Source organism: Mycteria americana, chromosome 3, assembly GCF_035582795.1.
Source record: "Mycteria americana isolate JAX WOST 10 ecotype Jacksonville Zoo and Gardens chromosome 3, USCA_MyAme_1.0, whole genome shotgun sequence".
Taxonomy (NCBI): domain Eukaryota; kingdom Metazoa; phylum Chordata; class Aves; order Ciconiiformes; family Ciconiidae; genus Mycteria; species Mycteria americana.
Window position 1 is genome coordinate 66,658,593 of NC_134367.1, and position 13,130 is coordinate 66,671,722.

The 13,130-nt window shown below is 43.4% G+C and overlaps 1 protein-coding gene across 11 annotated transcripts in view; it reads right to left on the bottom strand.

The window, feature by feature from the left end:
- REPS1 (RALBP1 associated Eps domain containing 1) overlaps positions 1–11,421 on the bottom strand; it is a 69,063-nt gene extending 57,642 nt beyond the window's left edge. For all 11 annotated transcript variants that reach the window (XM_075498843.1, XM_075498839.1, XM_075498842.1 and 8 more), the window contains exon 1: positions 11,059–11,421. In XM_075498843.1, the coding sequence (XP_075354958.1) occupies positions 11,059–11,211 (153 nt within the window). In that variant the 5' untranslated portion in view covers positions 11,212–11,421. The remainder of the gene's footprint in view (positions 1–11,058) is intronic.
- Positions 11,422–13,130: the final 1,709 nt, after the last annotated feature.

The window sequence follows — 13,130 nt, forward strand, 5'->3', positions numbered from 1 at the left end:
GCAAAATGCATTTATGAAGGATATCAAGAACCGCTACATTTAATTCAATAAGTCTGAAGCAGGCAACGTTAATGTGCTGAATAGCAAGTATAATATTACCTCTAATACATACATTTATCTTGTTAGGTACTTAAGAAGCATAGTAGTAAATATACTTAATTAGTTGATACTAAGAATTCCCAGGGTATATTTGGGACATTGTTGTACTTTGTTGCATAACGAATAGTAAGGTCTTAAACCTTTTAAGTTTTACTGACTGTTCCATGAAGATGGATCTCAGTCAATGCCACAAACCTGGCTTCAGAATATAGGCCTTTAAAGAAATACAACCAACAGTATTGGAGGACTTCCAAGGCAACACATGCTCTCTGGCAATGAACTATTTAGAGTCTCCTACTGTCTGAGCCTCTCCTAATACTTCTCCGCCCTTGATTTTCACACAGCACGTACCCACAGTAGAAGCACACTGCTAAAATACCAACAAGAAGAAAAAACTACTCATTAGCTCTGACAATTAATTCTCTATAGATTCTTAGAACTAAACTTTCCCACTCCACAGGTCATTTCAGGTTCAAGCATACATATGTTTCAATCAGATGATATTTCAGAATTAATCACATCAGAAATAAAGAAGTTAATTAGCTGGTCAAAAAATGACCCAGTATTTTAAGCCTAAGAGGAATGATTCTGCCCCTGTACTTTGGGGATCTGTTTTACAAGGATGTCTACTCCCTAAGTAAGGGTTGGCAGATTTGTAGTCATGCTTTCACTGTTAATAGAAAAGCAGCAGACAAAAAGCACTGAAAATTTAAAACTCTGATTTATGACAGATGCACATAATAAATACATATCCCTAACAAGTGAACAAGTTGAACACCACACACATGCACACACAAAAACCCCACAGAATTTCCACCTACTGTAGTACTTTTTGAACCAGTTATATTTTAGGTCATTCCTGACTTCAACCCATTCCATAAGTTGTCTGCAGCATCTTCTATTGCTCCTGGTAGCAAGTATGTTCATGGTGGATTAGCCTCACTTATCAAAGACACTTCCCAATGCGGTAGCTTTGATTTTTCCATTTGCAATCAAAGCTTGCGGTCTTGCTGACAGCTCCTGCAAAAGCTGTTACAAGCCATACACATGAATCTTACCTGCAGAGCCTCTTACGCAGAGCTCCACAGCTCTCTAGAGGTCAGTGGTACCCTTCTTGATTTGGTAGTACATGGTAACCACCACCAATCAATCCAGAAAGATGAGGCAGATGCACCCTACGTACAACTACAAAAAAGTTCAAGATACTGATTTAGAGGGGCCATTTGTCCAAAGATCTAGAGCCATAGACTGTCCTACTCAACTATAACTCAAATTATTGCCAAATACCCTCAAAAAGAGGACAGAATAAATAAGCATATTCCTTTCTGACGTTCAATAGCACCAAAGGAAAATCCAGACAGCCAGATGAACACTCACTTAGAAAGCTACTATCATCCCAAGTAAAAAGTCATAGCTGGAAGGCCTCAAGGCAGAGCTGCTCTTTGCTTGCATCAAGATTCTCTCTACTGCTGTTCTTCTGGCAGAGTAGGTGCTCATGTGAAAGGTACCTTACGAGCAGTAATGGTACTAAAGCAGCAAGAAGAACTGGAAATAAAAAAAATCTGAAGCAGCAAGACAGTCTGGGGACCTACAAGAACCATTTTTAATTCTTGATGCATAAAGAGAGGTTCTTTTTAAAAAAGGAGATATTCCACTTACCTGTCTCCTCTTCCTATGCAATTTTACATTACTGCTTAACCTGAATAGCTCCTCCCTCCTCTGCTCTCAGCTGCACAGTTCCCAATTCCTGAGCACTAACTGTTGCTCATCTATCTGATCACACAGTATGATCACTCCACTCAGTAAGCCAGCAAAAAGCTGCTGTGTTAGTTATCTGCTCTTTTATTAAACTGAATCTGTTTACTGTACAACCAATGAACACCTCAGCAGCTACAAGGCACATGGGAACACGTGGCTGGTAGCAATAGTTTGTTCCTTTGACTCTAAACTTCTTGTAAGGCTGCAGCCTCAAGAAAGTTGTGTGCTTTGCATTTAAGAGGAGCAGAAAAGGTTGAAATGAGGCAACTGAACAGAATGTCACATCAAGAGCACTTGCAACTCCAACTTCTTTGCCTTGCCCAAAGAAACCCTCCTTAGAAGGGAAAAATATATTCACGTATCAGGCTGCTAAGAATTGCCCTCAAAACAAGGGTGTCTCCTTTCTCCTGGTGGTGCCATGAAGAGTTCAAACAATAGGAGATGAAGAAACACACTTTAGCAACAACTCTCAATGCTTGAGCCAGTCTGTAATGATTTGAGACTCCAGGATGATTCTAAAAAAGCACTCAAGTGATTGTATTTTCTGGAACAAACGGTAGCAGCCGAAGTATCCATATAAGCAGCAAGAAAGCATCTCAGCAATATAGATTATATTGTACAGCAATAATATGTTTAGTATTTCAAATTATTACTCCAATAACAAATAGTGCAAGGGACGTCACATGGATGTTCTAACTGTGGATGCTCCTGCCATGCAGCATTACGTTGAGTATTTTTCCTGCAAAATTTCTAGTTAAGTGCTAAATGCTGAAGAAAGCAGCATTTCTACAGACATTTTGATTCCTTTCAGACCTCCTTTGTAACTGAAGCATTCCAGTGATTGATATTCCTTGCTAATAATTATTTTCTTACTTTTTTGATTTTAATATTTTATCGACACATCACCTTTTGTCACTACGCCAGAACAAAGGTAAGACAGAAAAGCCTCAAAGAATGAACACAAGCTTCCGGCTTTTTGCTAATGTAAAATGAAGATTAAGGCATTCTCTGATCCCAGAATTAGTGGTGGGGCTGTGGCCTAGCCAAACAGGATGGCTCAGATCTGGTGTTGTTATTCCTGAGCACTTCCATACCAGTCTACCTGAAGCTACTGTGCCCATTACTTTACACTGCTTTCCCATCTCAATCTGTTTTCCTCCGAGCATCAATCTGATGGGTGTTAATTAGTTACTTAGCTTTGCACAGCTCTCTTTCTCCCTATAAGGCTTTTACAAGTCTTAATGTGTCTATCAAAGTTTAGACAAACGTCAGTTAAAATTCTAAAACCTGCACGTTTACAGAGCTACATTTGAGACTCAGAACAGAGCTGCTAACACTAGGTCTTAAATTATTTAAGACATTTTAATTCGGAAAAAACAAGTCGTACACACTACTGCGGTAAGAACGGACTTTGCTACAAAATTCACAACTAATAGTCTGAAGCAGGAGTAAGTTAGCACCTAATGCTAAATTTTACACAGCTCAGTCCCGGTCACTCTTTTCTGGGATTACTGAAGTTGAAAGATGTATTTGAAACTGAGTCTACTAATTGCTCTGTTACCATACTTCAGGAGCATTTTAGAAGTCAGAAGCCAATCATTCCAGAAATTCAGGTCAGACTGTCATCTTTTCCAAGTCCTTTAACCTATCAAAACACAGTTCCTATACACAGACAGGCATGCCTAAGTTATAATGTATTTTTTGTATAACAAGTGCAGGGAATAATTTAACTCTTTAGACACCAACTCCAGTCAGAAAAACAAGCAAGTCACAAACATGGTCACCAACTCAGTAAATTAGTTTACAAAGAATGACACTGCTGGCTTAATAATATCCCTATGGTCTAAAGAAATGGTAAAGGAAAAAGAGCAAGTGGGAAATATATTCTTACACTAATCGTTACTGGAACTCCAGCAAGAAAAATCTGATAGTCAACATATTGCTTCCACACTCGCTTCTAACTTCAAACTCATTTAAGCAAAGAGCAGAACTCCAATTTGAAGTCTAGGAATTCTACAAGAAGGACTAATCTAAAGGGCAAATATTTATTACCTAATAGATGTGAAACTTGTCTGTAAGGACTAATATTTTGAAAGCTAGCAAATATAATTGAAAAGTCAGAGAGACTGCCAGCAAAATCCTATAATTTCACAGTACCTGCAGTAATATTTATTGAAGATTAGACTAAGATGAAGGCATGTTTGCAATTTTTCACAGACAGTGGGTGAAATGCTCACGACTTCTAATACAAAAGAATCACCTTTACAGGAAAAAGATCAAGTTTACAATACATGATTTTGTACAGCTAACTTGATTCTAAGACAGCTGCATTTGCTAAAGGCCCTGATATTTCTGAATAATTTTAGAATTCTATCCAGTCATGTCAGAATGGATATTAATCATCCCTGCTGTCATCTGACAGCACATTTAAAAAGAAAAAAATAAACTGTTTTCAAACAAAGCTGAGCCGTGATACTTGAAATTAGCTGAGTGCTGTGCTGGCATAGGGAATTATGAAGGAATTATTTACTATATAAGTGACTACACAGTATGAATGCCAGTCAATTACACTGAGAAATCAGGTGAAAACAAATATAAGTCTAACAGACCTAACCTACACTCCTAAAGTTTTGCCATTAACTTCCTGCTTTTCCTTCCAAAAACAATGATTATTCCCTGACTAAACGCTGCTGAGATATGAGACTACTCAAACTAATTAACTGTAAAGAGAAAACAATTTGCAGCCTATGATAGTCTCTGTGAAGGTAACATCATTAAAGTAAATATTTTTACCAGAATTGTGTAGAAAACTCAAAGCACAGTTCAAAGGATACAAAGCAGACTAAGAACCATTTCTGGCACTAACAGAAAGTAGACTGCTTATATATCTCATCATTACAGAGAAACAAAACTAACCTACTGCTCAGCTGAGAGGAAAGAAAAATACGCTATTACAAGAATATTCGAGGAGGAAAAAAAATACATAAATCACAAATTGGATATTCTTAACTGCGGATCCAGGCACTGTTTGTATTTACAACAGATTTCTAACAATTTTTGTTTCCTAAATGAGAACTGAGATACAGCATAACATATGTACAAACATCCTTTAAATATATAAACATTATATATAAATTACATATGATTATAATCCTAAAAGGCTACAGACTCATCAACTTTATGGTGCTCAGCCTAACAAAATATTAAGAATGAGTAAGAAAAATGCTGTAGTTATACATTTCTACACTGGAAGAATGCCTTAATAATGACCTGTTGTGCATATTGCCTCAGAAGAAATCTACACTAATTTTATTTTTAAATGTCATATAGAAAAGCTGTAAGCTTTAAAATAAAAAATATAATCCCAAAATGTCTGGGTTGGATTCAATAAGTGATTTATTTTGAAAACTTGGGCTTGTTTGCAGATTAGGTAAAGGTCAGTATTAGGAGAGGAAAGCTTTTTACACAGCGTACTTTTTTTTTTAAAGATCTGAAAGTGCTATGCTTTTTTACATATACTCCAAATCGCTGAAAGGAAGGCATGGGATTTGCACTGTATAAGGAATTCTAACTTCTTACCCCACCAGTTCTGAAAAGATAATAAATTCAGCAAATTAACCAGAACGAGGTTGAGTCTGCTATGTGTCTCCACCACACAGGTAATCCTAAGCATGCCCTGGCTCAGCTTCCATTTGCAGCTGGCATTTAGTAAATTCTATTGATTTGATAAATAGGTAGTCTTTGTGTAGGAAAATTCACTGAAACACTAACTGCAACAATAAAATCACTGTGAACAAGTTTTTATTTTCTTAGATCCCTTTCTCTCTACATCCATTCTCCAAAAAAGAGGCCAACATTTTAAACCAAGAACCTGCAGTTTCGTTTTGCCATGTTCTGCCTACGGATTATAATTCCAATTATAATTGCACCACATGCCACAGAAGAGCTCTGGCATCTGAGGAAACTACCATTCCATGTTCTCCGTTCCTTATGTTTGCCAAAAGCTATCACCCCAAGAACAAGAGAAGGCAGCATGTGCCTGCACCTTAGCTGTTATTCTGCACAGTGCAGAAACTGCAGCTGATGAATGAGGCTTTATGCTAAGAGTCTGGACTTTACAATGAAGCAGCTGCATCACAGGTATGCACTTTCTTAGAACTTTTGATGGAAAGGCAGCAAACTCTGACAGAGAGTTGAGGTAGAGTTGCTCTGTCAGCAAACTCTGACAGAGTAATTTTTTTCATCAATGACACAAGAACAATCAAAACTAATCTGTCTGTAAAGACTCCTCAGAAATGAAAAAAAGCTTGAAATTGGCTAACAAGAGCCAAAAATAGGCTTTACACTAGGTTTTTAACGGGCTACTGCAAGCATATTGTAATTGAAGAAACTGGGCATAATTGTACAATTTATCTGTCATTTTGTCATGGTTTAGCCCCAGTTGGCAACCGAGCCCAATGCAGCCGCTCGCTCACCCTCCCCCTCACCCCACCCCCGGTGGGATGGGGGAGAGAATCTGAAGAGCAAAAGTAAGAAAACTCGTGGGTTGGGATAAGAACAGTTTAATAATTGAAATAAAATATAATAATAATAATAACAACAACAATAATAAATTGTAACAAAAAGGAAAACAATGAGAGAGAGAAACAAAACGGGGGGGGGGGGGACACAAACAAGTGATGCAACCACTCACCACCCACCAACCGATGCCCAGCCTGTCCCCAGGCAGCGATAGCTGCCCCCCGGACAACTCCCCCCAGTTTATATACTGAGCATGACATCGTATGGTATGGAATATCCCTTTGGCCGGTGTGGGTTAGCTGTCCTGGCTGTGCTCCCTCCCAGCTTCTTGTGCACCTCCTCACTGGCAGAGTATGGGAAGCTGAAAAGTCCTTGACTTAGTATAAGCACTGCTTAGCAACAACTAAAACATCAGTGTGTTATCACATTATTCTCATACTAAATCCAAAACACAGCACTATACCAGCTACTAGGAAGAAAATTAACTCTATCCCAGCCAAAACCAGGACACATTTCAAAGACTTTCTAACACTAAATTAGAAGTCAGGTAACATTGCTGTACATTGCCAACACTGAAGATGACAATTCATTTGTTTTAGAGAAAGTACATGCAAGTACTCGCATATTTGTTGTTTTATAGTAATGTACTTTAAAGCAATATGCCCCGACTCATTAATTTCAAATGAGTATCATATGCACAACTGATTTGCTTCTTGTCTTGTGAAGTTTCTATGATTTATAATCAAAGAAAAGAGTGCAAGTTTATAAAACTTTCTGTGATTAAATCACCTAAATAAGAATTCTACAAATTGAACAAATGGGACAGCTATTAATGCCATGCATGAGTAATGAACTTCACAATACATTTTTTGGCTGACTATAGCTTTTACAAGCAACTTCACCACCAGTACAGAGGCACTAAGCACTGACTAATAGCATACCTACATTAGCATTTTAGGTCAGATGTGAAATGTGCTTTTGAAACCAATTTCCTGATCACCCTCACTGCTCTGGTGCATACTGTGCAGCCGCTCCAGAATAGGCAACTAGATTTGTTTTGTATGAAGCTAACATAGAAGATATACATTCTATGAGTGCACCTAATGAATCCCAGTTAACATTCAGCCCACAGGACCAGGCCAGAACTTGATCAAAGGAAAGCTTCTGAAATACATATACAGCATCACCTGTGTTATGTCATATTACTTGCTAATACAAACACCGATGCACATGCAACTGAGCCATAAGCTCAGGCAGCTGAGTCAAGTGAAAAATAACTCGACAAAAACCCCTAACTTTTGGCTGAACAAGCTCCCTTAACCAGCTCACTGCCTGTTCAAATGAATGTCAGTGCCAGCATAAGGCAGCTCCAGTTTCTAGTGGTTTAAGCTACCATGAAACCCATGCTAGGTCACAACTGAAATACACAATCACTCTAGAAAGAGGAAAGTTCTCCTCTTCCCCTCCCATCAGCAAATGGTTTTCCTGCCTCCTTCCTTGTGCCAGCACTGACATTCATACAACCCCACTGTTAGCCAATACAGAGTTAAAAATCAACAAAAAATTGTGATTAATTTTCTCCCTGCATAGCCCCTGATGCCAGCATACAACAGCATCGGACAGGCACTAGCGTCTTTGCAAGCAGAAGCAGCAGCAGGAGCACATGGCTGGGGGAAGGGGGAAGACTGAACCACCTCCTTCAGTGGCAACTCATCATTAGATTGGTTTAGCTGCAATGTGAAACCACACCCTGAGAGCAATTTAAAGACTCATGTAACTGTTGTGAAGCAGTTGGACTTGTTATCCCAAGACACGTACTTTTATTCACTGTTTTATGCAAATCTTCTACCTTAAGACTAATTTCAAGGATGTGCACAAAAAGGCAAAAATATGGGTTAATAATGGCTGGTGTTCTCACATGTGCAGTTACGGTTGTAACACAGTTAGTGGTATTTTTGTTCTGGTAATAAGGCTGTCCTTTTGTAGATGTGTATTAAGTGGACATATAGCTTTTCCAGGGTTTTGTTGCTTTGTGAGCATATGATTTGTATACAGCAATCATAACTATTGTAACTGTCAGTCTTCTATATGTTCATTTATTCCCATTTAATAGGCAGCTGACTGTGTCCCTCAGAGGCAGAAATGAGAATGATTAGGAGCAATTAGCCACCTGTATTAACTTTTCCTGTTGCAAGAGAGAAATCTCACATAAACATAACTCTTTGCAGGAAAGGTTGCATGTGTATCCAGCCTTTAAACAGATTTGCAAGCAAAACAAGTTATGGGTCTAAAAATGCAACTGTTACACATTTTCATTTCCAACAGAATCAATTCTGCATTATTCAAAGGTATCTACAGACCTATACTACTGAAGAGGAAAAACTTTGAGGTAGTTCCTCAGGACTACCGGGTCCCTGTGAGTTGGAAGAGCAGTAATTTTGTACTATGTTTTGCACACCTACAAAGGTACTTAGCATTCACATGATTAGTACTACACTTGCATTCCAGGATTATATAAGAATTGGGTAACTGAATCAAGTTCCTTTCCCCACAAGCATCAGGTGCTTCAAATGAACAGGTAAGAACACAGCACCATGTGGTCAAAAGAAAATTCCATCTCCTTCACAGGGTTTCCTTATTTCTTAAGCTATATCATCTTGAGGTTTTAGTTACATAGTCACGGCTTCCGAAACATCAAATGCAATTTCCCTTGGAATAACCCCCATCCAATGTATTCATGCCTTTGTTAACCTGAGGTACAGCCCTATTCCAAAGAGAATATAAATAATCATTAGACAACTAGATTCTCTCCCTCACAAGTACAAGGTACTTTACAGGTGACCAACAGTGACTGCACAAGATATTCCTAATGGGTCAAACTGCTAAGGGCATTCTGACTTTCTTTGTATTATTTACAGTCTCATTCCTCATGCAATCTAATATCTTGTTTGCCGTTTTAACTGCAAGGTTTTCCTTGAGATCACTACAGCGATAAGCCAGGTCTGCTTCTTGAGTTAATTTATTTAGAACCCATGGAATGATGTCTTAGTAGTTTCTCTTCTTCAGATGTGATCTACTATGCAAGAAAATATTTTACCTCCTCTGCAACAGATAAGTATATAATCTGTGGCCACTTGTCTTCAAAATTCCAAGTCTTTCCAAGTTCTTGCTCTAAATCCCTGCATAAAACAAAATCTCTAACACTAGCCTACTTTATCTTTACAATGATGCAGACAAGTTTTACGGAAAATAGATCTGAAATACAACAAACATGTAAACATTCACTTTCCTGGGATGATTCTTCTGAAATTGGTTGGCCACACACAAAAAGAAGCAGTGGGTGGCCCTTGAGAATCTCACTCATAATAGCGAGCATGCAGACTCTCTTACCATTAAGTCCAGTCTAGCAAGTCATCAAATAAGAGATTACTAGTTTTACCAGTACGAAGCATTTCTTATTCAGCTCTCTTCCACTGTTTTGCATCTTAAACTCATTTTAACTAACCAAGTTGCTCTTAGGAGCCGAAAACACATCAACAGTAATGCTAGTTAAGCGTAAGTATTCTCCTGAATCTGGTACTAAATTGCAGAATGCTGAAGTTTGTGTTCTGTATTTCCAGCTACAGTAACTTTAATGCTTTGTTAAAAGGGCTGCCTATCTCTCTAGGCTGAGAATGACTTTTTAGATACACTTTTACCCACAGCAGCTCAAAACACTACATAAAGTTTAAAGCTACCATGCAAAGCATTGAACAATGCCAGAGGAAACTGCAGAAGCAGCAAATCATTACAAGTAGCTGTTCATAAGAATGGTTCACTGGGAATACTTTCCTCAAATAATTAAACAAGGCACATGAGAGCAGACTTTCCATTTTCTATGTTGGTATCTCTGTAATACTGCTACACCTTTTAGACATAACCTGGGCAAGGAACTAAGTGCTAAAACAGTGCACATACATATTGCAAGTATGGGCCTGTATCATTCTTAGCACTGCATTTTTCGTTGTTAGAAATGTTTTGATGACGACAGGTAAGTTAATACCTGCCGGGAACTGATGTCCCAAAAAGACTGCAGGGCTTAGGTGAAGTGGATTAGTGTCAGTAGCACCCAAAGATACAAACCCAGATTTCCTTCTGTGTTGCTCTTCATCAGCAGACTGTGGGACAAATCTCTCTCACATCCCCAAAATGCTTTGGGATTTTCATGCTTTGGATGGCCTCTGCCGACACGAAGCAAACAAGACACTTTCCTACCCGTTGCTGGACATCGCCAGCAGAGATTATCAACAGCCCCTTCCTAGCCTCGTAGTCAGAGGCCGCACAAGTACATAAGCGGGGGCCTGCTACAGACATGCTCAACGCAGCAACTCGCTGCACCCCCCGCCCTTCCCTCTCCGCCAAAGAGGCTCAGCCTTTCCCTCCTGCCCGGGCTCAGGTGGCCGGACAATAGCTCCCGGGTCTGCTGGCGGGTCCCGCTCCGGCCTCCCCGCCTTGGCCCGCCACCGCCGGCGGGACGACCCCCGCCGAAGGGCTGCCGGGCGGGCAAGGGAGCGAGGGCTGAGCCGAGCGCGGCGGAGGGGAGGGGAGGGGCGGCAGCACCGGACGGGGCTGTCTCCCCGCGGGCTGTAACGGCGGGGCGGTGCCCGGGCCCGCCGCCCCCCGGGGCCCCGCAACGGTTACCTGCATGACCACGTCGTTGGGCAGCTGCGCGGCGCGGAAGAGCTCCAGGACCCGCCCGTTGGACGCCACCTTCTTGGTGCTCTCGGTGTCGCAGTAGGAGAAGAGATCGCAGTAGTAGCGCTGCTCCGCCTCGCTCAGCGTCAGGCCCTCCATCTTACACCCCGGCTCCGCGCGGCGCTGCCGCCGCCGCCGCCCCGCATCCAACGGCGGCGGCCCGGCCGGCGGGGGGGGCAGCGGAGAGCGCGCGGGGCTGCCTCGCGCCGCCCGGCCCGTCGCGGGGGGGGAGGGGGAACGCCGCCGCGCGCCCCAGCCAACCGCCGCGCGCGAGCGGCTGCTCACACCTTCCCCCCACCAACCGCCCACCCGCCCCGCCCTCCCGCCCACACCGCAGCGCGCCTGCGCGCCTTCCCCCGCGCCTGCGCCGACCGCCCGACGAGCGCGCGTCCCGGAGCGGGAGAGCGCCCAGCGCTGCGCGCCGCCGTCCCCGCCGCTCCGCGGGGAGCCGGCCCCCTCCGCGCGAGCGGCGGCGGAAGCGCCAGGCCCGGAGGGCGGGGCTAGCGGGGAAAAGGGCCAACAGCGTTCCCCGCCGCCGGCGGGCCCGCCCCCTTCCCGCGTCGCTGTGCCGACACCATCGGCGGCCCCCCCCGGGAGGGGGAGTGGTGGCTGCCCGCGCGCGCCGCCCCCTTCCCGGGACCCGGATGTGCGGTGCGGCCGCGCGCGGCAGCGCCCCCTACTGGTGTGGCGGTGCGGGGAGGCGGGCCGGGCCGCGGCGGCCCCGCGCTGGGAGCTCTCGTCGGGGACCCCTCGGGCTGCCTGTGGGGTGCCGGGCCTGCAGCGCTGGGGCGCAGGCGCTCGGCTCCCCGCGGGGGAACCCCGCTTTCCCCGAGACAGCGGCGTTGGCGTCTCGCTCTCTGGCTTGGCCGTGACTGCGCGCAGCAACCTCCGCCACCGCGGGGTCCTCGGCCGCCGGCTGCACAGGCCCCGAGGAAGGGCCCCAGTAAATCACGCGGGGATGCGCGGCAGCCCTGCTCACGCAGCCGTCGCGGTCCGGCGAGGCTCAGCGGGTCGCGTGAGAGGCTGAGGCGGTGCCGAGCGGCCTCCTGCGCCTGCCTTCCGGGGGCTCGGGGCACACGGCGTCATCACGAGTGCAGGTTCTCCTGGTAACTGGTGAAGAGCTACCCATTCGGCTACGTAGGCCCTGCTATAAATGACGGCCTTCCTCACTATGCTGTCTCTTTCCACCGTCGGTACCTATGCGGCAACACCAGGTTACACACAAGAAGTGGCCTGGATAGTAACTCCGAACATCAGTCTTGCAAGAAGGAATAGGCAAGAGCTCACTTAATCTCTACAGCCACGGCTTTCGCTCTGCATGTCTCTCTCGGCTGTGTTTTCCTGGATTCTGTGTGATTCCCTGGGTAAAGCTATGCTCTCACTGCAGTACACTAACAAAGTTCCCTCCAAGCTACTTTGGCTTCTGGAGGGAGTCTGACAACCCTGACAGAGCAAAGGGCCTATGCAGAATGCCATGGTCTCCTGCTAGAGCCTTTTGACTACCTGATCTGATTTAAATCCTGCTGAGGTGGCAGTCCAGTACTTCATACTTAGAGGCATCCTCTCATTTTTAATTTATCCTTCTTCCTTTTTTCCACTCCACCTTCCTTCACAACTCTTCCAATTTTTCTCTTTCCAGATTGCTGTTGCCAACTGCTCTACTTCCCTTAAGCACCTCATCCTTTCTGCCCTCTTAAGATAGTTATGTTCTCAACTTAAAGCAGAGATTCATCTGCCCTGCTATTTGAAATACACAGTATATTCTTTTGCTGCTAACTAAAGTTTCTGAAAACCACTGATATGTTAGCTTATAGTTAAAATAAAAGACAAAAGGGTCTTCCCAGAAATGTACCATTATCAAGCTTTTGCAACCCCAAATGATATTAATGATGAAACCACACAGATTGATCACGTTTCTCAGTTAGTTAAAGCTCCTCAAAATAGGCTATACTGAAGAAATAATTAACTTTTTTATGTTATATCTAGTTATTATGATTTTATACTTAGATAAGGCCAAC